Source organism: Zygotorulaspora mrakii, chromosome 6 (genome assembly GCF_013402915.1).
Source record: "Zygotorulaspora mrakii chromosome 6, complete sequence".
Lineage (NCBI taxonomy): Eukaryota > Fungi > Ascomycota > Saccharomycetes > Saccharomycetales > Saccharomycetaceae > Zygotorulaspora > Zygotorulaspora mrakii.
Genome location: NC_050724.1, coordinates 1,213,783 through 1,232,964, shown reverse-complemented (window position 1 = coordinate 1,232,964; position 19,182 = coordinate 1,213,783). Strand labels below are relative to the sequence as shown.

The following is a 19,182-nucleotide window of genomic DNA, read 5'->3' as shown; positions in this document are numbered from 1 at the left end:
TTGAGAAGTAATACAAACCATTGTTATTTAGAATTAATCGACTTTCTTTGTTGCTGAAAAGCAATGTCTTTTAAGAAGTACGCTGGCAGACTACATGTCAAGAACTACACCTAGATATACTAATACTGGATTCTTGTTCCGTAGCTGCCAGCTATCTTTATTTCTGAAGCGAGCAGGGACAATCCAAAATTTTTTGTCTTCAGCATCGCATAGAGAGCAAATATCAGCTAAAGCCGGAAGATTTAGAGGTTTCTTACTATCAGCCAAAACCTCCTTTCGTATATCTGCACAAAAATGGAACTGCTTGTCAACATTTGAAGGCTTTTTGCAAGTGACCTTTTCCCAAATACTTTCGAACAATCAGAACAGGCGTGCTAGTACTATTACCTCAGTAAGAAAATGCTTTTCAATTTGTAACCCACGTTTTGCAAAAAGCTACTCTTTAAATATATCTGGGCGCAGTTCACATTTGCTGAATTTTAAATAGTCGACAGTTTGAAGAACACTGTAAATCAAAGAAACGTATTCAAAATCGCTAACATAGTTTTTCCTCGATTCCTGTTAATCGCTTAAACAAAAAGAGGTTTTTCTATCAAGCTCAGGTAATAGGCACTAAGAATTTCACACGTAGCTATATCTGTATACACTCCTACTCTACTCTAATTGTTCCTAGAGAATTTTTAAACAGTCTCAGAAAACGTCATCACACACTAAAAATATCAATACATTGGGTTAGGCAGATGCAAATTAGCCTGAAGCTAAACTGGGAGCTGTATGAAAATTTTCTTGTAGATTGGCGTTGATGTGACCAATCTCATGGCATAGACGTTGATGCAGCTAGTTCCTCTGACTGGTAAATTACGTAAAATGTCTTAAAAAGCAATCCGAGCGTGCCGTTTTTGTTAATTTAGGCTCAACGTCGACCTGCCTCAGTTGCTCCCCGCTTCCTCACAAAAAAAATATACTGAGAAAAGAAAGAAATGCAGGAAATCATTTGTGTCAAAAGTGTGTTCAGCGAATGGACAGCTCAACAATAAGTGCAAGAGTGCAGAGAGTGGCCGCATTTGCAAATGATATATGTGTCATAAGCAAAGATGTAAAGTCTGTTTTCGCCACAATATGTTAATATCAAATGTGGATTCTGATGACACAATCTTGCGTATCCATAAGATGTTTCGCAAATGTGATAGGAGCCAGAGGGTTAGCCCAGTAACGTCCAGATTATTGAAGGGAGTCGCATAATGATGCTATCTACGTGCGACAACTCTCCACGTCAACTAATTAACGGATATGCCAAGAAAAATCTGCAAGTTTTGTGCATTTGCTTCAACTTATGCGAGTGCGCATTTTAGACTGCTCCTCAGGAAATCCCCTCAGCATTATGAATTTCTTAACAGAGAGAGTCCTGCAGAGGACTTACTATCGGCTTTCCGTCAGCGCTCCGAACAATATTATCGAATAACTATCTCGTTTGACACATTCGCACGGCACAAATTTTCACAAACTTATCTCTTTTTCGCACTTTTCGAGACGCAGCGTGCCTCAAGTTTTACCTTTTCTTTTCTGCTCACATGCCTTCGAACATCAGAACATATTTCCAATTGAGAAATGTGTCAAAATGCAGCAAAATAGGAGAAAACGTCCTACTTTTTCCTAAAACAGTGTGAGAAACTAATATGATGTTATCGAGGTTGTTTACCTCAGCACCTGTCAACTTCTATCTTTCGCAAAGTTGAGAGCTAAAACTATGTTGTCTCCTTCTCTCCTAGGCGTCTTTGAGTGTTATGATATCAAGGTAAAGTCTTTCTGACTATCTGTTATCTAGTCAGGATATACAGATGTGATCGACTTCTTTGAAAGAGATAGTGAGCATATCGCAGAACAGGGAGTAAAAACGCCGGAAAAAAAGAAGATACAGCGCATGATTGCGATAGACACGGCAAAAAAAAAGAAAATGGTCGTGTCTTCCGCCAAGACCTAAAAGGTGTCAACTTAGAATGTGTCAATATAAAAATGTGTCAATTTGAAATGTGTCAATTTGAAATGTGTCATATTTATCGGGATTGTCTAAAAGTCTTATTGAGTTGAAATAAGTTAAAAGAAACTGAGAGCTGTGTGGCATCTAACTATATTCAGCAAAACTAAAGAATAATTCTTGAAAGCAATAAGGGCTTTTATTGGACCGATAAAGACTATTTTCCCGCTTAAGATGTCAAAACTTGTACCCATTGCGAGTCCCGTTATGTCGATGAACATCTCTAGAGTTTATGATGAGGTAAATAAAGAGAAGGGATCCCAAGGAAGTATGGACCACGAGAAGGGAGAGTACGTTGATATTTCTGGTCGTGAGATCATCTCTAATGAAAAGGCAGGGGGTAACTTACCATTGCAGGCGTATCTTTACTATGCTGATATTCAGCGTGAATATGAAAAGAGCAATGACTTGGATGGACTTTATGCTGCCCAGAGAGAGCAGATGTATGCAGACCCTAACAGTAATTTATCACCTTCAAAGTTGGATTCACAGCGTATGCTCCGCATAGCCAAAGCATATTCAGTGTTTTTCTTGATTACGACAGATATCCTAGGACCATCGAATGCTCCTTATGCGGTTGCTCAAATGGGCTGGGTGCCAGGTGTTATCCTTTACGTCTTGTTGGTGTCGCGGCTGCCTTTGGTGGTTGGTTGCTTAATGTTTGCTTTTGCAGAATGGACTCAAACAATTATCCGATTCGTACATTCTCAGATCTAGCTGCGCGTGCTGTGGCTCCTTGGTTTCGATACCCTTTTGCGCTTCTGCAATTTATTCAGATGATTTTAAATTGTGGACTTCTTCTTTTGAGTACCGCACAATCAGTGTCACAGATGCTAGTTGTAAACAGAGGTCATGATAGTTTTTGTTTCACAGTTGACATCTTGGTGTGGGGTCTCCTATGTATGATCATGGGTCAGATCAGCTCTCTCGGAAAATTTGCACATATTGCAAACTCTGCAATTTGGATGAATATCGCGATCTGTATCATCACAATGGTAGGTGTCGCCGTAGGGGGTCCTTACTATGGTATCTTCCAGCAATACGGGCAAGGAGCTCCTTATTTTCACCCTGGTACCTTCGATCCGTTACCAATCAAACAATATGCTATCACACCCGGTACGATTAGTGATAAAATTGGTGGTATGAATAATATGGTTTTTGCCTGGGGTGGTGCTACAATTTTCTGTGAGGTCATGGCTGAATTGAAGAGGCCAATGGACTTTTGGAAAGGCATGCTCTGTGCACAATCTCTTATTCTAGTCATCTATCTTTTCTATGGGCTTTTCGTGTACGCATATAATGGACAGTTTAGCTATGTGACTGCTAATATGGCTATCGGTTCCAAGGCCTTGCAAAATGCTGGAAATGTGCTCACAATTATTACCGGTATTATTGCTATGGTTCTTTACGGAAATATTGGGATCAAGGTTATCTACCAGGGCTTTTTGGTTACCGATTTTAATTTTCCTTCAATAACCTCACGGAGGGGCACTATTGCATGGGGTGGCTTCGTCATTATCTACTGGGCAATCGCTTACATTCTCGGTACAGCAATTCCATCAATTAGCGCCTTGGTTGGAATTGTTGGTGCTTTCTGCATCCTCAATTTCTCATACACATTCCCATTTTTATTTGCTTTTTGTCTACTTTGCCGCAAAGATGCGTCGTTGGCAGACAGTTATAACGCAAAGAGTCTCATGGTTGAAAGAGCAGACTCTTATTTTAAGGGCTGGTCTCGTTGGAAGCGTGCTTTAGGACACGGCGGTAAATATCGTGTTTTGGTCAAAGCTTCACTCTTCTTCCTTTTTCTTGCCTCGCTTGCGACGTGCGGTTTGTGTTCCTATTCGGCAATTTCCGGAGCTATTGCAGTGTATCAAACCAATCCTGCACAACCATTCACTTGTACTTCTCCGGTCGGCTGAAACGGGTGTTATAACAGGATTAGGCCAATACTGCAATAATGTATATTGAATATTATGCTGTTAAATATCAAACACATATGAAAAGTAATTAAATGATTAACAGCATAAAGTTTGTAATGTTTTTGTTTGAATTTAATAATTGAATCACCTTAGAGAATTGGGGAGCTTTCTTGTTTGCTTCTACCCTTTTTGGATTGGAATTTCCAGAACGCTACGCGGTTAATACCCTTCTCGATTAATTCTTTTCTGCAAGTACAGCTCAAAAAAACAACTTAGTGCTTCGATGCATTATGAGAATATCTCGTATCATTTCATAATAAGTATTAGACAAATCGTATCTATCAAACTTTGAGAGAGTGTTAGTATTGGTAGCAACCAGAATTTGGCAAACTCAATGAGAAAAGTGCTTTAGTATAAAAATTTAACATTACAAAACTGTTTGATGATTGAATATTTAAAAAGGTTTGGTGAAACGAAAACAATTAGCTTTAGGTACAATTAATTTGGAAGAATGTATAATATAATGGTTGCAAAATAGGTTATAGAGAGTAACGAAATTCAGGATTCTCTTTGTCAGTCAAGTCTGTGAAAGCAAGACCGTCGGGAACAACATAGCTATCTCCAAGAGCTTCTCTTTTCTTTTCTTTCTGTCTGTTGTCCCATTTGTTCAAAAAATACATTCCAGCTATGCACAGGTCAGCAACACAGAAAGAAATCAGCATTGCGATTTTAGCACCAACGTATCCTGGCGCTTGAGTGCTACGGAATGTTTGCGGACCAATGATATTCCCTGTTGCATATCCGACTAGAAATACTGTATTCACTGTAATCTTCTTAGTATAACCAGCAGTGTTGGAAGATATACACGAAAACATACAAGATAAGACAGCGGTCGCGCAGTAGAAGGAAAGATATCCGACCAGTCTTGATCCTTTGTGAGCAGTGAAATTCAGTAGACACATTCCAACAACAACAAGCGAATTCACAAGAAAAGAGATGATCAGACGTTCCCCCTTGAAAAACCATTTTGAAAGGTAAGCAACGATAAATGGGATCACAATATCAATACCACCACCAGGCATATTCATCAAAAGAGCAGTAGTGGTTGAGAATCCAAAGTCTCCCCTTAGTAAAATGGAACCAAAATTCGTGAAGCCACCATTTGGAATAGCGTAGACCATGCCATATACAAAGAAAATCAATGTTCTGTAATCTCTGAATGCTTCAATGAGCTGATGCTTTTTGAAAACACGAGTTCCAAACCCTTGTTGATTTTCTTTGATTCTTTCAACACAGTATTGCTTTTCCGTGTCATTTAAGAACCAAGCCTTAACTGGTATGTCAGGAACGTGCAGCACTGACACAATTCCTAAAAAGATTGTTATAACGCCGGTGATAATGTAAAGCAGTCTCCAGGAAGGTAAAGCATAGTGGCCATTAGTGGCAAGACCGTAGGCAATACTGGTACCGAGTATGGTGCCAAACCCTTGAAAGCCAACCCAGACACACGACCTCATAAATTGTTCGCTCTTTTTATACCACTGTGAGGTAAGCAAAACGTATGCTGGATTCATAAAGGCCTCAAGAATACCCAGTAGTACACGGCATGCCAGTAATGGTGCAGCAGATTTACAAGCACCGTGACACATCAAGACAACCCCCCACAAAATAACAGCTATTCCGAGAGTTTTTGAAAGCGGAAATCTCTGAAGCATAAGATTTGCAGGAAATGCAAAAATAAGATAGCCAAAGTAAAATGAACTACCAACCCACGAGTATTCTTCTCCAGTCAATCTCAAATCGGCTGTCATACCCATAATTGACGCATAGCTATTTGTTGTCTTATCCATCAAGGAAACTGACATTAAGGCCACCACAATTGGTAATATAAACCAGTCAATTTTAGTGACTAAGCGGCGCTCATATGCAGGATCTATCTCAACCCTTTCCATGCCCAAAGCATAATCGAGTGCTTGATCTGCATTTTTCTCGTCAATCTCGATGATTTCGCCTTCTAATGAATGTACGCTGAATATAATTGGGTTCTTTTCTTGCGTCAATTCCATATTTGTTGTCTTTTTTATTTCATCTGATGCTGTGGATGACATTTTGAATTGTCTTAAAATTTTGTTTGTATTCTATTCAGTTAGCTTCCTTCCAGTAAAAGATTCAGATTAAGATGCTAAGCAACGTCTCATTATATATCCGTTAAAAGATTGATCACAGGCGTCAAAACTTCCAATACTTCTAACCTAGTCGGTGAGGGTGTTTAGACCTTGCTTAGTTATAGATCTCACGAAAGCCGGAAAATCTAACTTTTCGGATCTCGACTTCTCACTTAGGCGGAATTTTCCGGTACGCAAAGATCACATTTGAGAAGGTCGAATTACATGTAAGATCTCACTGACATTACTTAAACATTCTGTCAAGTTCCCACGGCTGGCGCGCGTAGTGTGAATCAGACAGAGATAAGAAAAAATGAGATATGAAAATATCTATAAAAAAAGGAACTCCCGAAGAAACGAGGCAGGGAATGAACAAAAAGAACGTAAGCGGTTCATTTGGAAGGACCAACTTCCAATTCAGATCACCATTTATGCTTGAGATCGATAAAAAGAACCTGAACGTAGCGTATTACTTGCATTTCCAACTAGCCAATTGTTGTTTTCTGGGCGGAATATGTGAGACACCTCTTTTCTAAGAACCGGAAGAAAAAAACCAGGTTACATCTTAGATTGGATTTGAGATAGGATGAAGTTATTTTATACTGATTGTTGGGCGTATATATATATGACTACTTGTAACGAGGATAACAACTACTAGAGTAAATCGCTATTTTGAAGAGATCTGCATTTTTGACTTGGCTATTGACAATGACACTTCATTTGGAGAAGAATGAACCTATTCTGATTGTTGGTGCAGGTGTATGTGGCCTTTCTACAGCTTATGCATTCTTGCGAAGAGGCTATAGAAATGTGCATCTTTTTGACAAAAGAGACTATCACGCAAAAGGCTATGACTATTTTCAAGGCTGCGATAGCCCTTCTTCTGATATGAACAAAATCTTCAGAGCCGCTTATGGTGAACAAGTTCATTATCAAAAGATGTCTTTGGAAAGTAGAGACGTTTTTTTGAAGTGGAACGCGAGGATCAAAGACACTAACTTTGAGGGCGGAGATCCGATCTACTTGAACACTGGTAATATCCACCTCACAGATCTTCATGAGCTTCCACCATTTGAAAAACAAACAATGGAGAATATGAGCTCCTCTCAAGCAATCTGTGTGTCAGACCAGGATGCTGCGGCACGGGCTAAAGCCGCAGGTCTCAATGAGTCGGCTGTGGATCCTTTCGAAATGAAAGGTCGCGGCAAGCACCATCAAGGTGTTTTGGATACAACTGGTGGAATGATTATTGCTGAAAAATGCTGTAGGTGGGTATTGCATATGTGCGACCTTGATTATAGATCTTCCGTCACTACTCATTTTGGAGCTTATTCAGGTGAAATTGAGAGTCTAATCGAAAAACGGACTGCTTCTGGTAAGAAAGTATGTCTTGGACTAAAGACAAAAGATGGCAAAAGCTATTATTCTAAACTTGTAGTCACTGCCTGTGGTCCTTGGACTGTCGAAGTCGTTCCTGAAGCAGCAGAGAAGCTGGAAGCTACTGGCGGAACAGTGGCACTGATGAAGATAACTAGTGCAAAGGCCCTAGAAAAGTATGATGAAAAAAAATTTCCTACGTGGACTTACAAAGTTCGCGACGGTGCAATGGGCGGCCTTTATGGTTTTCCAGTCAGGAATGGCTATCTCAAAATTGGGTATCGTGGCCTGAAATGGACAAATCCACAAGCAGGTATCAATTCGAAGGTAAGAACAGCGTATTCTGAAAATCCAGAAAAAAAAGTACCTCTGTTTGGTTTAAAACTAATCAAACAATTTATTAGGGAACATGTTCCTGAGGTCAGCAAAATTGATAGGACGCGGTTGTGTTGGTACTCAGATTCGGAGGACAATGACTTTCTCATTTCCTATTCCCCCTATCATGAACAAAACTCTCTCTTTGTAGTCGCGGGAGATTCGGGGCATGCGTTTATGATGTTTGGAGTCATTGGCGATATTGTAGTTGACATCATTCAAAAGAACAGTAAGGATGTGATGCTCGAGCAACTATTCTCTTGGGAGAGGGAAAGAAATAAGTTAAATTCTATAAACAAAGGACAATATGATCCTCGTGCTTTACAGTACCAGCAAATGTCTACCACTGCAGACCTTGTCGTTAGAGAAACGGCCAAGCTTTGATAATCGATTTTATATTTTCTGTTTATATGTATAAATGTGCTTTTTATTACGTTATCATCTTAATGCCTCTTGGGTTTATACAACACACCTTTGGGGAGAAAGTTAGCCTGCCTCGAGAGCTCTTGTATCCTCTTTTTCTGGCATTTTCTTTACATCTGTGGCAACACCGCTGGTACTAAGAGCAAAAACATCTTTACAAAAGACATCTCATGTACGCACGAAAATTTAAGAATACTTTTGAATATAGTTTTTATTTCGAATTATAAAGGTCTACGAATGACAAGTTTCATTTGTAGATTTTATCTTTGACATGACGCTTCTCTGGTAACTTGAACATACCCTGAGATTCTTTCAATCTAAACTGAACAACCTTCAATAGATTATACAATACCGTCAAAATTGGTGCGTCAACTTGTAACTCATCGGCCACTCGTAACAGATTTCCTAAAATAACCTCAAGTTCAAGGAGATTTCCTTTCTTTACATCTACCCTCATAGAAGGTTCAAACCAGTCACCATCATCGGAATGCACAACAGCGTTGATAACATCGCCAGGCAACTCCACATCGTCTGCTTTAGCTATAGCGATAACCTCGTGCATCGCTGGGATGGACAAAGACTCCAGACCACCAGATAATTCTAATCGTCCGGTATCAACACCTGTAAGAGCACAAACCGTATTCAATGTGGCATTGTAAACCAATTTGCGGTATCTATACCATTTGGCATCTGGAAAATACGTACAATTATTTTTTTCATTCGAATATATCGAAATAAATTTTTTAGTTTCTGCTTCCTGTAAACTTTTCTCCAGATTGGGATTATCAAAGTAACTAATCAAAGACTTATCATTTTGGGTTTGCACTATCGACCCATTATGGTTGTGGGATCCAATATGAGAGACCCCTGAAATCACCACGTTTTTAGGATATTTTGTGAAAAATGGTCTTCCAAGATCAAATCCGTTTTGCATTAATACTATGGACGTTATCTCCGGAGTAATTACTGGCTCAACTAGATCCTCCATTTTGACTATATCAGCAAGATTTTTGGTGCATACGACAACAAAGTTGTACGGAGTTCGTGAGTCCGCTGCCGCGTCTATATCGGAGTAAATTTTCTGAGGCTTCCATCCACTGAGGGAGCCATAGTCGACTGAATCAATTGAGTAACCTTTGTCCTTTACTCTTTCATAGTCTCTCCGGACGACTATAGACAGGTTCGATTTTCCAACAAAGTCAATACCGTAGGCAACAATGGTACCCACACCACCAGCTCCTATCAATAAAACGTTCAATTTAGAAGACATTTGATTACGTCTTGGGATTCAGCAGATCTTTCTAGATTGCTATCCAAAGGCCAAAGATTAAGGGCGTCGTGAATACTTCATTTGGTGGTAACCAATTAAGGTCAGAGTGTTTATATATTGAGGACTGTATAACCTATGGGAATTGTTAAAAAATCCTAGAAGAGTTTTCTCAACAGGAAATTTACGCCCTTTTATCGTGCCTTATCAAAATGTTAGAATTTCCAGTATGAATGAAAAAAAATCGAAACGGAATTTTCCGTCACACAGAATGACCTTTAACAAAAGGCTAAAGATCAAACTTGGTGACATCAATGAGACCAATTAACACACAATACTAAGTAATGTCATATAAATCACAACATCTTTTAACATTTACACCTCCAGACGTAAATACCATGAAGAGCAGTCGAAGGTGTCCCAAACATGCTCAGTAACAAAACGACGGGAAGTGAAGTCATCATTTTCCCGATATATGAAGACGATGAGCAGGAGCGATTTAGCGATGCAACTAAAAAAGCTATAGTAGCGCTTTGCTCAGCAGCATGTTTTTTGACACCTATGGCAGGTATGGCTTTTTTGCCAGCCGTTAGTATCATTGCTGACGCATTTCATACCACTGGATCTGTTATCAACATTTCGAATGCCATTTACAATATTGGCATGGCTCTCTCGTCTGTATGGGCCTCCTTTAGCGATGTTTATGGTCGCAGGCCGGCATTTTTAATATGCATTTCCTTTTATGTTATTTCATCCTTATTGGTAGCATTTTCTCAAAATTTGGCCATGTTTTTTGTATTCAGAGCTACAACAGCTTTCTTTGGGACCGCATTTTTTTCGATTGGAGCACAGATGATTGGTGATATATATTCACCTGCCAAGCGCGGCTCTGCTATGGGATATAATATAGCTGGTAGTCAGATAGGACCACCTTTGGGACCAACCATAGGTGGCATCATAGTAACCTACACAAGTTGGAGAGTAATATTCTATGTACTGACAGGTCTGGGAGCCATTGTGCTTGTCATTGCTTTCTTTTTCCTTCCAGAGACTCTGGAGGAAACCAAATATCAAAAGGCTTTGAGGGAGTACAATAATCAGGAGAAAGTGTTGGAAGATCCCAATCAAGCTAAGAAGTTTATTTTTTTGCCTTTCAATATACTTGATTCCGTTTATTCCTTGAGATACCCGACCTTATTACTTGGGGGTATCGCTTCTTCGGCTCTTATGTACAACATGTACTGCTTACTGACGCCTATCCGTTACGTTGTTGATCCCAGGTTCGGTCTGACACGTCCTATCTATGGGGGGTTGTTTTATCTTGCACCTGGATTTGGCTACTTTGTGGGTTCCCTAATAGGCGGGCATCTGTCGGATTACCAAGTAAAGCGCAGCATTTTGAAACGACATGGTACCCGCATCGCTGAAGACAGGCTGCGGATAACCGTAATACCATTTTGCTTATTCAGCCCTGTAAGTATTTTAATATACGGATGGTGCTTATATTTCGAAAAGGGTGGATACGCAGTTCCTATAATCTTCATGGTCGTCAATGGCTTTTGTCAAACTGCGACATTCCCCACAATCACTAGCTATTGTGTTGATTCCATGAATTCCAGGATAGGTGGTGCCGCAGTTGGAGGAAACTATTTCATTAGGTTTTTGGCTGCAGCCCTAGCTTCCGGAACTTGTCTTACATCCATCAACAACATTGGGATTGGGTGGACGTCGACCATCTCAGCATTCGTTCTGATCTCGGGAGCTTGCTCCATGTTATGTCTTATGTTTTTTGGTCAAAAATTGAGAGGAGCCTAATGATTAAGAAAATCAGATAATTAAGATCTAATAAAATAGAAACAACCATGGTATGTTATGTATATTACTTATATTATGAATATTATGAATATTCAATCTCAAGTAGTAGTGTTCTGCTGGCTGCATGGCATGTGTCATATTGAGAAGAAGAAGAAGAATGGCATCCTTATACAGTTGTCTTTTAGATAGAATTCACGTTGTGAGAAATTTTAAACCAGTAAAACGCTTATTTGGCTAACTCCTTTTGACTTCGTTGTCTTGTTCGCATGCCTTCCTGTTTAAAAACATCAGGCTTGACTGACTTGGGTTTCAAACCCGAGTAAAACCACTCAATCATTGTAATCACGTCATATACAGGTAAACCTGTAGCAGACGACACGGCTTTGGAAAAGGGTGGCATTTGTGTGCACTCCATTACAATCACAGTAATTGAGGGGTCTTGCTCCAAGAGAATCTTTGCTCTGGAAAGCAGCTCTTCCTCCAGCTCCTCATGGATGTACGGCTCCCCTCTTTGTATTATTCCTCGAAGTGGACCGGATGGTGTACAACCTATAATAGTTATCCTTTTTCTCATATTGGTGTCGATTCCAATGCCTTCAAAATGGGCATCTCCCAAGGTTTCAGCATCAAAAGTGATCACACCAATGTGTTCATTGGCAGCCCGCATTGTCAAAAGAAGAGGTATTTGCAGTAGACTACTTGTAGCTATTGGAATGGGGATTCGATCTTTGATTCTTGTCTGCATTTGAGCTAGAAATCCACAGGACGTAATAACCCCAATAGCGCCTCTCTCTGCAAGTCTCCTGCATGAATCCGCAATAGATTCTAAGAATTCTTCGGAGTACTCTTCTGGTTTAACGACATTCCACAAAGTTGCATTGGGAACAATCTCATGTATTAATGGAAAATCAAATGATTCTGGATTCAAAGGATCACCGGGAGGTCTGTGAATATCATCAGTGTAATCTAGACAGATAGCTCCCAAAGGAGGGAGAGACGCAGACTCCAAATACTTTGACATTGTTTTCAACACTACTATTTCATATGAAACGGTTGGATTGGTCAATTGGGGCTAATACCATGCCTTAAATATTTCTCTTAGCGCTTGTCTTGTCAAGGTTCTGTCTTCGCGCTTCCTGATAAGCGCTTATCTTATCTTTTCCGTAAAGGAAATTTTAACATGCAGCGACAAGTTTTTCCGACACCACTAATCAGCATTGATAGATATAACTTGGAGTTCAAAAACTTTAAAAATGGAGCGGAAAAAAAGACTAGATTAGAAATATATTTTTTATTGTAAGGAATCTTACAAGATTATTATTATCCTCTGAACTTATGACATCGAAAGTCGGAAAAGAGATAGCGAAGAAAGAAATTGGTATATGTTCCGCCTCTTTTGGAATTGAGTGCGGAAAAATGAAGAAAAGCGGCAAAAAGTACCAAACAGGAGCATGCTGTCACTGCAAAAGGAGAAGAAAGAAATGCAATGGGCAATATCCCACCTGTTCAAACTGTCGTTCAGCTAGTGTAGTTTGCACCATGATAGACCTTGCTTCAGGGCGCGAGATCCCAAGAAACTACGTAGAAAAGCTGGAGAATAAAATTTCTGATCTTGAGCGTACCTTGAATAGTGGAAAAAATCGAAGGAATAGTACAGACAGTGCTGAACAAAAAGCCGATATGGTTGAAAAGCCAGAAAGCCAAAGTGAAGATGAAGGGGTAGATGAGCTAGCTGGCTCTGGAAACAAAGACCTTGCACGAGATGTGGGCTACATAACTTTAGCAGCAGCCGCAGAGCCACGTTATCTGGGGGCAAGTAGCGCATACTCGATAGCCAAGGTTATCACTCATTCGATACATTACTACCAGCAAAAGCAAAGGAGTGTTACAGTAGGAAAGAGGAACCTATTGAATTCAAGGAATGCCCATGTAGAAGAGCGCCAGGAGCAGCTGTTAGCATTAGAAATAAATAAGCCAAATGAGGAGACGGGAAGAAAGCTTTTGAAGGCTTATCATCGTGGCGTTCAATGCCAATATCCATTCCTCGATTGGTCATGGGTATTGAGATGTTTTGACGAAGTCATAAAGAAGGAAACACAGAATGATATTTCTTCTTTCTTCATCTATATGATATTTGCAATTGGTAGTCAACTTATAGAAGGAGTTTCACGGACACCATCGACTCTCCATGCAAGGTCTTACTACAACAAGGCTTTCGAGCACATAACTTCCATCATAGAAGACACAAGCATACGATCAGTCCAAGTGTATTTAATTTTGGGAATTTTTTCCCAAAAAATGCCATGTGGGAGCTCTATCTGGCAGACTACAGGCCTTGCCATTAGGACTTCAGTGGCATTAGGTTTGCATCGATCATTGAGCCACATAAACAAGAAAAGCAGACAAAAGGAAGTAGACCGCGCTAGCAAAGACCTTCGAGCAAGAGTCTTCTGGTGCGCATATAGCTTAGAGAGGATCAATGGGCTTGTGCTTGGTCGCCCCTTTGGTTTATCTGATGTGGATATAGACGTTCCCTTTCCAGACTCGGAAGAATATATTGTTGCCAACCATGTCTTCAAACTACGTAAAATACAATCTAGTATATGCGTGTTTGTTTACGGTCCTAGGCATTTTAACGAAGAAGAAGATGAGGTAAATATCACAAGGCATCAAATAATGCTTGAGCTCAGTAGCTGGAAGTCAACCTTCCCGGTCAACAACCACGCCAAGTGTACTTGGGAAACTGATAATTGGTGTACAATTTCACATCACAATTCAGTTCTACTACTTTTGCGTCCTGTGGTGCTTGAAGTGTCAGAAAAGAAAGGGCGTACACCAGCTTCCACAATTGAATGGTTCAAAATTTTTACACAATCAGCATCAGCTATATGCTTGAATTACAAGGAGCTGCACTCAATCCAAAAGTTAAGCTATACATGGCTGGCACTTCATTGCGTGTTTATTGCAGGACTTTCATTTCTGTATTGTATATGGCTTGATTGCTCCTTGAAAATATTGCAGTGGAGGAAGAAGAGTACAATTTACGATACTATATCTGCATGCTCTAATATTCTTTACGTTTTAGCGGAACGATGGGACAGCGCTACAGTATTTCGCAACTCTTTCGAACAAATGTCAAGATCTATCTTATCCAAAGTAGAAAATGAAGATGAAGAGACGGATGCTGAGAATGATACTCTCAGCCCAAAAAGGGAGATAATGTTTAAAGAGTTTTCCTACACTGCCGATAGGATAAGGAATTCTTACAATTCTGGCTCCCTAAGGAACTTACAACCCTTGCATGAGGCACAAGAATACGGAGCAGACCTGGGACCTACAGATGGCGTCTCATTTTCAATCCCATCATCTGTCTCTAGTAACTCTACTCCTACAGGTTCGGTCAATAATTCATTCGATAGAAAGGAAAAAATGGACGACAGTGCGGGAGACTCAATATGGGACTTTTTGAACAATGAAGGAGATCAATTCTTGAGGACAATCTTTTATGACATAGAAGAGACACTGCAAACGACAAAATAGCCAATTCTAGCATTAACATTCTAATTTTTTCAAGGCATCTTCTCAATTGGATCAAAAATATATATGGACGCGATTGTCATTCTCGGATTTACTCTGCGGTCCCATCGCATCGTTCAAAGACCTAATTACTACATAACTTTGTTTCTGTCCAGGGCGTAAAGGGTTCCGAAGCATTTCGGCATACCTGAGTGCATCTGATAGCGCCACACGTCACTCATTCAGGATTTTCAATGAATACATTGAAACTGGGGAACTAATGCTTCATAGCCTCCGCAAATGATTTGACACGTTTGACATCTGGGCACTACTAATTTGACTGACTGCCTCAAAATATAATGTAGCGATAATATCTAGAACAAACAGGCTATCTAGCGAAATTTAGTCGCACATTCTTTGTTGGAAAATATTGGTCTTTATCTTGAAATGAAGCAAAGTTACAGCAAGAAAAATAAGTCAATATGTGGGTTAATATGAATATGATGAAACTTTGCTGCTGGGTGACAGTGACGCAGAAAGATTTTGCGCTTCAGGTCTTCTCACTGGTCTGTGTGATTTGGAGCTGAAAACGAGTCCTTGAAAATACCAAGGAAGATCAAGTATATTGCAATCGGCACAAAGGCGTTATGACAACTCTAACCTATGAAAAACTGATAGCGAATTTTGCAGGAGGCTGGCCGCTAAATCAATACTTATTTCGGGGTTCTTGATTGTAAACAATTATTCCCACTATATTTCATTATTGCAGCCGCTCTAAAGTATTGGATTTTTTTAGAAATTAAGAAAGCTGTGTCGATAAGTCTCCTGAACGTTAGGTATCATCTTTTTTTGCTGCAGACTTTTATATACCTCATGATTTACCAGAACTTTTTCCTGTTACATTCTTTTCTTTTGGTTCCTATGGGCAACTCCGTATGATTGATACCTAAACTTTTCACTTATTAATTTATATTGATCATGATGTGAACATTTTTGAAGGAAGGAAGACAACAGGACAAACCCTGTGAAAAAAATGCGCATTGCCTTCAAAATCATTGCAATATTTTGAAAGACATTAAAAAAGATATTGAGAAACATTATTATCGTAAGTAACTATAGCAAGTTCTAAAGTATGAAAAAGGTGTGAAATATAAATCAGAAAAATGAAATTCAGGCAGGATATTTAGATGGGCACGAATTAAAATTACTAAAACTTGTCAAACACATCAGCACTCCATGATAATCATTAACTCATGAATTTTCCTGACTGTTATTTTGCTAAAACTTCAAAGTTTACTTTTCTTGAGTATCAGACGTAGTTTCATGGACCTGAGGAACTATCGCGAGCAGACTCCATCTTTTCTACGAGTTCACTCTGAGGCTTAGCATCTTCAACATGCTGCACGGTTCCATTGACACCCAATTTGTTGCCATACTCGTCTTCGACAATTGGCAAAACAGGAACATGGGAGGCGGTCTTCCAAGCTGGGACTTTATCTGCCCACATTTGATCAATCTCCTCCAAAGTTTTGCCCTTTGTTTCTGGAAACATAAAAAATGTTTGTACAGTCATAACAAATGAGAAAACACCAAAGATGATGTATGTTCTCCAGCTTATGTTTTGGAATGCATCTGGGACAAACATTGCCAGAGCAAAATTGAAAGCCCAATTAACTGCGGCACAAAGTGCAGAACCCTTGGCACGCTCCATATTGTTGAAAATTTCAGAGCAGTAAATCCAGATACCAATACCCCAAGTTGGAGCAAAGGAGCAGACAAACAAATAACAAGCTGCAATGACACCACGAGCTGCAGGAGCATTGTAAGTGGGAATGCTAATGGTAACAGTCCTATCACCATCAAATCCATCAGGTTCAGGAACGGAATAAGTGGCTAGAAGACCAGCAACAACGAACAACCAAATGAACATGAAAATACCACCAGTAATTAAAACTGGTCTACGACCGATCTTATCAACCAGAACTAATGCTGGAATAGTCATAACAACATTCAAAACGTATTGAATAGACCCCGAAACCAAAACATTTGAGCCAGTATAACCTGCCATTCTAAAAATGTAAACGATGTAATACATCATAACATTCATACCACAAAGTTGTTGCCACATTTGGGCAGATATTCCGACCAATGTCTTTTGAATGGTCTTCTTACGGAATAAGTGTTTGTAGCTGAAGTTTACTGCTTGTTGATCAATCAAAACCTGCTCCTTGATCTCTTGTAGCTGAAATTGAACATTAGAGTCATCCTTATTTCCATGAGCAGTCACGTTGGATATCACTTCATATGCTTCTTCCCAGCGGTTATTATTTGCCAACCATCTTGGAGATTCAGGTAAGAAAAAAGTGGCTGTAAGTAAGACAAGTCCCGGAACCAATTGAATACCCCAAGTTACACGGAAAGCTGCGGTACCATTAATATAACTGCATCCAAAACCAATGTAGAACAGAACCATAATACCAACAGTAACACAAAGTTGGAAGAGACCACAAATCGTACCTCTAATTTTTGGAGGAGCAACTTCGGAACAGTAGACAGGTGCAATCGAGGAACCGAAACCAACACCAACACCACTGACAACACGGCCAACAATAAGCATGGCCTGATTTTGTGATGCACATTGCAAAATTGCACCAATCATCCAGAAAGTAGCACACATGTGCAGAGAGAATCTACGACCGTAAGCATCCGAAAAATTTGGTGAAATTAACGACCCTAAGAAGGACCCGCCTGCCATGGATGCTGTAATACCACCTTGCGCAGTTGAGGAAGGGTGGTTGAAGTACTCCTGATAGTGAGATGTGCCTATCATCGAAGACATCGAGGAAATATCGAACCCGAACATGAAACCGGATATACAAGCGACCAGTCCTATGACATAGACATTGTACACCTTTGGAAATTTGTCGTATAGACGACCGTGATAGTCGACATTACGAAATAGTATAGTATCTTTAAAACCCATCGTATCAAATATGGAGAGAGAGTTGATGGATGTTGTTATGAATTGAATACAACGAGAGAAACAATAACGCACATGATTCTTCATAACTCGATATCTGCTTCTATTATATACAATTCAAAAATATTGTTGCTTCCCCACTAAACACCCCCCCGCCATCTCGCCAGTGCCGCTTTGCCGGAACATGTCCACTGCACATCCTATTAAAATGTGGGGCATGATCCAACAGCTCCGGACTACTATTATCCGACACAATACAGCATTCCTGTGGCTAGCTCCTTGATTACGATCACTCACTACACTCTGTGTGCTTTGATCCACCTGGAGCCTAACAGCTGCGGGACGTTCTCCTCCGACTAATTAGATTTCAGTTTCGCCATTTTTTTACTGCACGTCATCCATCGATTGTCTGATTTTTCCCCCAGTGGCGCTACACAAAGTCCCCGCACCCTGCTGTGCACAGGTGGGGAACCCACATGTTGAAGCCCACCACAATACTTTTTGTATGCGGGGTAGTGACGGCGGCATTGCGGCTGACATAAAAAACAGCTCCGGATTTGAATGTCCGATTAAAAAGGCGGAAAAAAAAGAAGTGCGAAGCAGTGAACCATGCTGTTTGCTATTAAAAAAGTGGGGTATGCTGGACCCGTAGCGAGCGGTAAACGGAGGGGCCCCCCAAAGCGGGCGGGGGGCTACCCATCGTGGAGGACACAATCTTTGATGTGTTCGAAAGCACCCAAATTTTGCATCGCGGTGCACCATTTCAGTGATATCCACGCCTATAGAGCCTTTCTTCCTCAACAACAGCCCTTCAAATTAATGTTCCGACCGAGCGCTCCCGTTTACCCCACTTTTGATGTTGGGTTGCCACACGTATTTATCTGGGACAACCAGATTGACAAAGCACCGCAGTATCCCCCATGCTGGACACTTCAGGTGGGGTGGCTCGTTCGGCATGATGAGAGAGAGCATGATAGCATATTTTGCTCGCTTACACAAGCTTTTTACTTCTCTACACTAGATATAATACTCTTGGTGTTCCCCACAACGTTCGCAACTCTTTTGATAAGTCTTAAAACGCGTATTTGCTGACTGGCACCAGGTGTGCTGCTTGTCGACCGCCCAGCGAAGCTCATCCCAGGATGTGGACGCCATTCTGCTGCTTCAAGGAGTCTTCACTTTACCGACATCGGTGTAACGCCCGTTGACCAGACCGTCGATAACCCCCTGGAGAACTCATTGAGCCCCAAAAGAATGTTTCTTCCTTTTGGGACGTGCGCGTACGTGCGCATCGGCACGCAAAGAGT

General features: G+C 40.4%; 9 protein-coding genes across 9 annotated transcripts; 5 read left to right on the top strand and 4 right to left on the bottom strand.

Annotated features, from left to right (window-relative positions):
- Positions 1 to 2,709: 2,709 nt before the first annotated feature.
- HG535_0F06330 (uncharacterized protein) lies at positions 2,710 to 3,957 on the top strand (the record flags this gene model as incomplete). The annotated part of the gene is made up of 1 exon (XM_037289951.1): positions 2,710 to 3,957. The coding sequence occupies one exon, from the start codon at positions 2,710 to 2,712 to the stop codon at positions 3,955 to 3,957; it is 1,248 nt and encodes a 415-aa protein (XP_037145846.1).
- A 539-nt stretch (positions 3,958 to 4,496) lies between these two features.
- HG535_0F06320 (uncharacterized protein) lies at positions 4,497 to 6,065 on the bottom strand (the record flags this gene model as incomplete). The annotated part of the gene is made up of 1 exon (XM_037289950.1): positions 4,497 to 6,065. One exon carries the CDS (start codon positions 6,063 to 6,065, stop codon positions 4,497 to 4,499), a length of 1,569 nt encoding a protein of 522 aa, XP_037145845.1.
- A 765-nt stretch (positions 6,066 to 6,830) lies between these two features.
- Positions 6,831 to 8,258, top strand: HG535_0F06310 (uncharacterized protein; the record flags this gene model as incomplete). The annotated part of the gene is made up of 1 exon (XM_037289949.1): positions 6,831 to 8,258. One exon carries the CDS (start codon positions 6,831 to 6,833, stop codon positions 8,256 to 8,258), a length of 1,428 nt encoding a protein of 475 aa, XP_037145844.1.
- Positions 8,259 to 8,544: 286 nt separating this feature from the next.
- On the bottom strand, positions 8,545 to 9,567 carry HG535_0F06300 (ketopantoate reductase family protein; the record flags this gene model as incomplete). Its single annotated transcript, XM_037289948.1, has 1 exon — positions 8,545 to 9,567. One exon carries the CDS (start codon positions 9,565 to 9,567, stop codon positions 8,545 to 8,547), a length of 1,023 nt encoding a protein of 340 aa, XP_037145843.1.
- Positions 9,568 to 9,990: 423 nt separating this feature from the next.
- Positions 9,991 to 11,379, top strand: HG535_0F06290 (uncharacterized protein; the record flags this gene model as incomplete). The annotated part of the gene is made up of 1 exon (XM_037289947.1): positions 9,991 to 11,379. The coding sequence occupies one exon, from the start codon at positions 9,991 to 9,993 to the stop codon at positions 11,377 to 11,379; it is 1,389 nt and encodes a 462-aa protein (XP_037145842.1).
- A 226-nt stretch (positions 11,380 to 11,605) lies between these two features.
- HG535_0F06280 (uncharacterized protein) lies at positions 11,606 to 12,400 on the bottom strand (the record flags this gene model as incomplete). The annotated part of the gene is made up of 1 exon (XM_037289946.1): positions 11,606 to 12,400. One exon carries the CDS (start codon positions 12,398 to 12,400, stop codon positions 11,606 to 11,608), a length of 795 nt encoding a protein of 264 aa, XP_037145841.1.
- Positions 12,401 to 12,714: 314 nt separating this feature from the next.
- HG535_0F06270 (uncharacterized protein) lies at positions 12,715 to 14,919 on the top strand (the record flags this gene model as incomplete). The annotated part of the gene is made up of 1 exon (XM_037289945.1): positions 12,715 to 14,919. One exon carries the CDS (start codon positions 12,715 to 12,717, stop codon positions 14,917 to 14,919), a length of 2,205 nt encoding a protein of 734 aa, XP_037145840.1.
- Positions 14,920 to 16,216: 1,297 nt separating this feature from the next.
- Positions 16,217 to 17,962, bottom strand: HG535_0F06260 (sugar porter family MFS transporter; the record flags this gene model as incomplete). The annotated part of the gene is made up of 1 exon (XM_037289944.1): positions 16,217 to 17,962. The coding sequence occupies one exon, from the start codon at positions 17,960 to 17,962 to the stop codon at positions 16,217 to 16,219; it is 1,746 nt and encodes a 581-aa protein (XP_037145839.1).
- Positions 17,963 to 18,484: 522 nt separating this feature from the next.
- On the top strand, positions 18,485 to 18,967 carry HG535_0F06250 (uncharacterized protein; the record flags this gene model as incomplete). The annotated part of the gene is made up of 1 exon (XM_037289943.1): positions 18,485 to 18,967. The coding sequence occupies one exon, from the start codon at positions 18,485 to 18,487 to the stop codon at positions 18,965 to 18,967; it is 483 nt and encodes a 160-aa protein (XP_037145838.1).
- Between the last annotated feature and the right edge of the window lie 215 nt (positions 18,968 to 19,182).